The sequence below is a fragment of the Triticum urartu genome, chromosome 5A (genome assembly GCF_056163025.1).
Source record: "Triticum urartu cultivar PI428250 chromosome 5A, HENAU_Tu73, whole genome shotgun sequence".
Lineage (NCBI taxonomy): Eukaryota > Viridiplantae > Streptophyta > Magnoliopsida > Poales > Poaceae > Triticum > Triticum urartu.
Window position 1 is genome coordinate 539902597 of NC_141877.1, and position 8251 is coordinate 539910847.

At 49.3% G+C, this 8251-nt stretch overlaps 1 protein-coding gene across 1 annotated transcript; it reads right to left on the reverse strand.

The window, feature by feature from the left end:
- On the reverse strand, positions 1–666 carry LOC147972635 (uncharacterized). Its single transcript, XM_087524417.1, has one exon. It carries the CDS (start codon positions 664–666, stop codon positions 1–3), a length of 666 nt encoding a protein of 221 aa, XP_087380543.1.
- Positions 667–8251: the final 7585 nt, after the last annotated feature.

Genomic DNA, 8251 nt, shown 5'->3' on the forward strand with positions numbered 1-8251 from the left:
TTATATTTCATCTTTTTGTTGTGGAGAGTACTTGTAAGGTCTGCAATTTACTGGAACAGCTCCAGGAACCAAGTGAATAGCATGATCCAATGGCCTGTGAGGAGGTAATGTTTGAGGATCTTTGAATACTGTTGTGTGTTTGTCAAGCAACTCTTGCACATCAGGAGGAATTGGTGTTTCAGGTGCCATTACAATTCTGTTCAGTACAGCAGTGGCCCAGACCTCATTGCCTTTTTCCCACTTCAACAACTGTTCAACTGATACTTCTTCAATTACTGTTGGTGTGACAGGTAGCACCCCTTGCAGTTTAACTTCCCGCCCTGCATACTGGAACTGAATCCACTTTTCTGCCCAGTGACACTGCATGACTCCCCATTGCTCAAGCCAGTCCATGCCCAAAATTATATCATGCCCTCCCAGAGGAAGTACATGCATAGCATTGGTAAAGTTGTGCCCGTGTATCCACCAAGTTAACTGGGAGATCACTTCAGTGCACTGCACCACTTCTCCATTTGCCACTTTCACTTTCATTGGCTGTGACAAGTAATCAGCAGTGACAGAGATCCTGCTCAGTAGTGCTTGGTCCACAAAGGTGTGGGTGCTCCCTGAATCCACCAAAATGAGCACCACTTGGTTTCCATCTAGAGCCCTCAGTTGTATGGTCATGGGATGAGCAGCTCCAGAAAGTGCAGTAACTGAAAATGGTGGTGCGGTCTGCTGTAAACTACTCGACCAGAGCATCTAACAGTGCATCTGATATTATTTCATTTTGCACTATAGCTTCAGCTGCCTTTAAGTGAGCTCCAGCAGCAGGTAATTGGCTACACACATGTCCAGGTGTAAATTTATCCCCACACTTGTAACGAAGACCATTAGCACGCATGTATTCCTTTAACTGTTTTGCCTTCCACAACTCCCCAGGGGCCAATGCAGGTCGGCTTTCAGACTTGGTGAAGGGAGTTTTCGAATAGTTTGACCTGATAGACTTTTGTTGCAATAGTAGGCCTTCCTGAACAGCAGCAAACATCGCTGCTGATTGCACACACGATGGTATCTGTAGTTCCACAGTTGCTCGAAGTTCAGCCTTGAGACCCATAACAAAGTGTGTCACTAAGAAAGTGTCACTGAGTGTTGGTTCATACAACCTGATAGTGTAGACAAGCTGTAGAAATTGTTGTTTGTATTCCTCTACTAACTCGAGCTGCTTCAATGACATGAGCTCTTTCATATTCTGTCTGTACACGTTGACATCAAACTCCTGCACTATCGCTGCACAGAACTGAGGCCAAGTATGATATGCATTGGTTTGTTTGAATGCCTGATACCAGTGAGCTGCATTATCTGTCAGGTATAGAGAGGCTGAAGTGACCTTGAAGCTGTCAGGTATATTGTACAACTTGAAAAATGCCTTGCACTTATCCAACCAAATCCTGACATCACTGCCATCAAATCGAGGAAAATCCATCTTGGGCATCCACTGACGTTTGCCCGAACTTTCCTCCTAAACTGATTGCACAACTTGCGGCTGAGCAGGAAGATTGTGCGGTACCTGAACCGGGCGCGGCAGCGTGGAAGCAGTGAACGATGGTCCTGCGCCAAGTATGCCATCCGATACTTCTGACGCGATCGGCGACGAGCTCTCTGGCCCCTCTGGTGGCTTCCCCTTTGTCGCCGCATGGAACTGGCTCTGCTGGACCTGACCCAGCGTGTCGCATGACAAATCCACCTTCACCCGGACTTGGTCGAGGCACGCAAACTGCTCCGACAGCTTGGTGTCGAGGGCCTCCAGCTGTGCGAAAATCCCGTCGACCACCTCGAACTTGCATTGCGCCGCCCGTATCTCGGCGAGCTCCCGCAGCATCCGCTCCTGAAACGCCTCCATCTCGTCCGCGAGGAAGCGCGTCTGCGGATTCGGCTTAAACATCGTCGTCGTCGTTGGTGTCCTCAAATCAACCCACCTCAGGTCCGGATTTATGCAGATCAAGCCCTAGGGCGATCGGCTACCTTCGCCTTGGATTTGCCGGGTACGATTTGGGAAAAAAATTCACGGGCACACGGCGGAGCGAGGGAAGAGGCTCTGATACCAGATTGTCATGACGGGGCGGCGGAGGAGTCCGGCCGGCGACGAACTACTGCTCGAATTCGAGAGTGGAGAGGGAAGGAGAAGGAGATCCGAGGTAGGAGACGTAAGCAGGGGAGGATAAGATAGACAGTGAGAGGTTCGGTTTGAATTATAGGATCTTTCATACCGTTCTATCGCTCGCTCGCCTGCTTATAACGCGCAGGGTACATGGGCCTACCAACTACGGCGCTCCGGCCCACTACACTATTACTGAGGCCACTCCGGCTCATTACTCATTTGAACTTCCTGCTTCAACATTACGCCTTCGCCTTGACCTCCTTCCGCTTCCCTTGCCTTGATCGTGCCTTTGTCATCTGCAGCATACTGACAGACAGGGACAAGGAGGAGCAGCATCATGGCTTTGCAGGGAAGGGGGCACTACTAGGGAAAACCTTATACACAGAAATTTAGCAACAGCGCGGGTTAAAAAAGGGTGCTAGTGCTAGATAGCAGTAGCGGTTCAGAATAAACCGCGTTGCAGATACGTTTCTAGCAGTAGCGCGTGTGCCCGTAAAAGCGCTACTACTAATATTCCCATTGCTGGAACGATGGGCTACGCATAGCAGTAGCGGCCTTGCAGGAAGCGCGCTACCGCTAGGGCATGAGTAGCAGCGCGTTTCCCTATAACAGCGCTACTGCTAATGGAAATAAAATAAAATGAAAAACAAATAGAAAAGTAAATGAAAATGAAAGAAACAGAAAAAGGAGAAAGAAAAAAATAAAATGTAAAGCAAAATAAATGAAAAAGCGAAAAAACAGAGAAAGGCTTAGCTGTAGCGTGTGTTAGTAAGAGGCGCTGTAGCTAACGCAGCTGCAGCGCGTTTCGAGGACCCCCGCTATACAAACAGGAAAGGAAATAAAAAAGAGAGAAACTTACATATGTATAGCAGTAGCGCGTTTTGGAAAAAGCGCTATAGCTACCTTAGCTATAGCGCGTTCTGCGAAACGCGCTACCGCTAGTTTTGACTTAACCAAAAAACCGTTTCCCCCCCGGCCACTAGTTGCCCCCCAAATCTCTCGACCCACCCCGCCGCCGTCTCCCCGATTCGTCGTCGCCCCACTTCGCCGCCGTCTCCTGCCGACGTCGACGCCCCCGGAGCCACCAGAGCTATGCGCCGTCGACGCCATCGGAGCCGCCCCCAATGCCACGGAGCCGCGCGGCCTCATCAACGCCACCGGAGCCGCCGTCGACGCCACCGGATCCTCCCTCGCCAGAACTGCCTCCCTCGCCGTCACCGGAGACGCCCCTGCCTCCCTCGCCACCATTGCCTCCCTCGCCACCACCGGAGCCATCCTCTGTAAGCCCCCACCCCTCCTCTCTCTCATGCATAGGTTAGCTAGTTTAATTATGTTAATTATCTAGGTTAGGGCAAAAATTTAGTTAAGGCTTTGACAGAGAAGTAGTTAGGTTAACTAGTTTAATTAGGTTAATTACCTAGGTTAGTGCAAAAATTTAGTTAGGGCTTTGACAGAGAACTAGTCAGGTTAACTAGTTTGATTAGTTTAATTATCTAGGTTATTTAGGCAAGTTTTATTTTAAAGATGATCCCTTCCTAGAATTTTATTGTTGATTATATCTTCTCATTGAAGTGGTCATGTTGTTTGTGCCCAAGTGGCTTTGTTGTTTCAATGAAGCTGAGTGGCCTATATATATTTTGCGGGAATGTTGATTCATTTCTGTTCCGGCAAATTTCAGGTTCTCGATTTGTCCACTTTTTAGCAAAGGTCATGCCGAAATTTTCCGTGAATTTCGGCATGACTTGTGCTACAAACTAGGACATATCGAGTGCCCGTGTGATTTGCCGCACCAGGAAGGAGTCAACGTTCCTGCAAAACAATAGGCCTTTTTATGTCATTATTCATTTTATTAGGTCTAGAATTAATTGACTAGATTTAATCATAGGAAACATGGCTAGCAATGATGAAGGACAGGGTTCTGGTGATTGCGACGACGCCTACCGGGCGGCAGACGAATTTTTTAGCCTTACCGATGATCAACCGATGTTATTGCTGGGCCCACCGGTGGCATCGGGGACTGAGACCGACACGCAGACCGGTGCTGAGACTGAGACCGGCGCTCAGACTCAGACAGGCATCGAGACCGGCGCTGAGACCGAGACCAGCGCTGCCTCGGGGAGCGGAGCCGGTGTAGAACCGAAAGCAAAGAGGCAACGGGTTCCTAACAAACTCAGGACTACTAGAGTGGTGGTCACGGAGGTGGACGACGGCAATTTTGAGCCAACGGCGCCCGAGGAAGCGCGTCGATGCTACGGCAATCAAATAGGCTGCATCGTACGGACAACCGCCACCATCAACGATGAGAAACTACAGAAGATAGAAAATATGAGGAGCTCCCTCCTAAAGAAGTTTCACCAGATATTCTTGTTCCCGGGCCGGAATGAGAAGGATTATAAAGATCCAGATGAGGACCCGGGAATGAAGAAGATAAACAAACACGCCATGACCAAGTTTAGCGACGCGTTGGCCGCCTGGAAAAATCGAGTGAAAGCAAGGATCATCGACAAGAAGGAACCCTACTCCGAGATTGTAAAGGATAATCCGACAATCACGGAAGAGCAGTTTCAAATATTCAAGGAGGCTTGCGAGGCCGAAGATGCCAAAAAAAAGTCTAAGTACATGAAGGGGCTTCAAGAGAGGAACATTGGGAGCCACCACCTCGAAAGCCGTGGTTACGGCCCAAAGAGGTCCAAATGGGCCAAGGAGGACGCGGAAGCCGCGAGTCTGGGCATCCCAGACCCCTTGGCGGAGTTTACCGTCCCGCAGGAGCGTGACGCCCTCAGGGCCCGGCACCGTTGGGACCCAGTGAAAAAGGTTTACGAGACAACACCGGTCATTATGGAGTTCATGAGACCGCTGGTAATTTTAGTTTCTAATCAATTCGACTGCACACGTTAGTCATATTTGTAAACGATCGTTGTGCCTTTTGCAGAGAGAGCAGCACAGGATTGCGGCCGAAAGTGACTCGCTGTCTGAGGCATTGGCGAGGCCCAAGTGGGACACTCCATTCAACCGGGCGTTGAACATATTGAAACAACAACCGGTGGATACTCGACCGTCGTATGGACGCGTGCACGGTGTCGGAGACGGCGCCACGTGGAAGAAGTACTACCGTGAGACCACGGAGGAGAGAAAGGAAAGACGGAGGTTAAATGAAGAAAACATCGACAAGAGGGTTGAGATTGCGGTTGAGAAGAAATCAACTGAGACAGTCGCAACAGCGGTAGCTGCCGCAAAACAGGTGGCTTTAGATATTTCTACTACCTTGGTTCCGGCCGTTTTCAATTGGACCAGGAAAAATCCAAAAAAAGATGCAGCGGACTTTCCCCTTGCTGACTTCTTGGCGGGGAGCAGCTCGACTAGCGTTGCACCAGCACCTGCAGCTGCACCTGCTCCCGCACCGGCTCCCGCACCAGACGTGCTAGGCGGTGCTTCGTCTTTGGCTGAGCTCGACGACCTCACGGTATCTGTCACACCGGCCCCCTTCAATATAAATGTATAATCTCCCATTTTCGTTGCCTTTCGGATGTCTCACATCGCAGACTTTTCTTTGCAGGCCGACGAAACCCCGTGCACCATATTGTACACCATTGGCGACCAGAAGGTGGATGTGGGGAAGGCGACGATAATGGAGCCGAAGGAACCATTGTTCCACAGCCGGCCGATTCCCCCGAACATCTTCAAGGTTTTCGTGGCCAGTGTCAAATCGGGCCACGAGAATTTGCCTCCTCCAGTACTACTGGGGGATGACGACGAGACACCGCGCCGGCTTGGTGATTGTTGCAATGCTGGGTGGGTCCTGTTGTGGCCAAAGAGTCTGCCTCGTCTGGAGGCGGCCGGGAGCACACCCACAAGCACACAGCCTCAGCAAGGTATGAACATCAACACCCCACCTACCCAATTATCGTCGGGTGTCGGGTTGGGTGATAGCGGACGGGGTAAGGAGGAGGCTCCATTTGTCGCTGATGACGTCGCCATGGATGAGGATGAGGACGACGATGGCGCTGTTGAACAGTATGTCTATACTAGCGCCTCCTCAGGGTTTGAGCGTCATGAGTCGGTGCCTGAATTGCCGTCTCAACATATTATGGACGACCTTCCGGTAGTAAAGAAGTTTAGGAAGAGAGCGAGGAAAGGCAAAAAAGCTGTTTCTATGATCCAGCCGCCTCAGCAGCCTCGGCTTCAGGACCGTATAGATATCCCCGGTGCGGATAAATGGCATATCCCCGGTCAACCAATCCTACCTGCAACAGCCCTACGGGCCAGATTCGGCGATCTAAAGAGACTTCATGACGATGTGCTGCGGGTAGAGAAAGACCTCATCGCCTCGAAAGATCCAGGATACCCACTCTACGTGGTTAACGTTCCACGGCAAATGTCGTACGTCGACAGCTTCCCCGCGGATAAGTTCTTCCTCCGATTCGATTACATATTCGACATGTTTCACGTGAAGAAGCTGGATTTTACGTTTGTCCGCCTTTATGCCTTGCACATGAACTACATCATCGGGGTTGAGCAGATATCTCATATCTGTGTCGCTGACCCGTACTACATGCATGAGGGCTTCTTGGGAGTCTGCGCAAATCACCGTGAATACGCGAGGGATTACATCGTCAATTTCATGATCGCCAATAAGGACAAGGAGGCGATTCTCGTGCCTTATCATCCCGTGTAAGTCATCCGCGCTGCTATCCTTCCTTCGATTTCAATCATTCATTTGCACGGTGGAGGCTAATTAATTTGAGGACTTATTTTGCGCAGCGGCGGGCGCGCCGTCCTCATCATCCTATACCCCCGATTCTCCCACGCTCTTTACTTGGACTCGTCGAAGAATATTCACAAAAAGGATTACACCCACATCAAGGATGTTCTCGACAGTGCTATGTTTTACTACCAAGTAAGGGGTGGAGAGGTCAGGGACAAGAAGAGAAGGGGCGGCAGGGTCGCCTTCGGCCATAAGACCGACTTCTGCTGCATCCAGCAACCGAACGATTCTCTTAATGATGGATTCTATGTCCTACACCACATGCTGGAGTACAGACGGGATCACCAGAACCTTCGCATGTCACCTAGATCCGGCGATGCCCATATTCTGCAATGGGCAAAGGACATAGGAGATATCGAGGATCATCGACTTCGAGCTGAGTTCTATAACATCCAGCGCGAACTTGCCCAAATCATCATGAAGGAGGTCGTCGGAAAAATAGGGATGTTCTACGGAGAAGGACAAATGTCGCGGGAAGACGTCCGAACATGGATAGCCTCTCAGCGTCTCGACCTGAAGCCTTTCACTAGGCTCGGGGACTATCTCCCTGACTTGGATGGATGGAACGACATGTTGGAGTGATTGTCGATATATGACAATGTGTCGTTTAGTCCATACTTTCTGTATGACAAAACTTTGAGTTATGCACGGTGAAACTTTATTTGTGATGTAATTAAACCGTCCTCCTCCTCGACTAGCGAAAATCATTCTAGTTAGGGCATTTTGGGGTACGATGAACTTTGTTATTTATGCTTATGATATGTTGTTTTTATTTTTGCCAAGTCTGTCTCTTTCTGTTGCTCAACTATATATGTTGCATATCATCGACTCATGTGATGATGCAGGTGCATAGATCATAGATGGCGAAGAAGTGCTATGCCAGGAGTATATATACGACAAGTGGCCGGAGTGTCAGGCCCTTCTGGTTTCCGAGCGACAGGCAGTAGTTAGTTTAGAGGTTCACGCTAATGCGAAAGAGGGATACGAACTCATGTTCTCAAAGTGATAGCTCTTCTCGCGTATATCATTGTTTAGATGAATGACGATGTATTTGCATATCATTCGAGACTTGTATCGCTATTTTCGAGATGATGATGAGAGACCACTTTGTGTTGGATGATGATTATGATGATGACATGATTTGATGAGACTAATTGTATGTATATGCTATGATTACATTTGTATGTGTATGATATGCTAAAGATTATTGTATAAAGCCTATTCAAATACAAAACAAATATGCAGAAAAAAAACTAATAAATAAACTAGTAGTAGCGAGGGGAGAAATTTAGCAGTAGCGCCGCATTGTCAGTAGCGCGTCCCAGCAAACAGCGCTGCAGATAATA

Excerpts from the sequence above, each read along its gene's own strand:
- LOC147972635 (XM_087524417.1), bottom strand. The coding sequence starts at position 666 with ATGACCATACAACTGAGGGCTCTAGATGGAAACCAAGTGGTGCTCATT.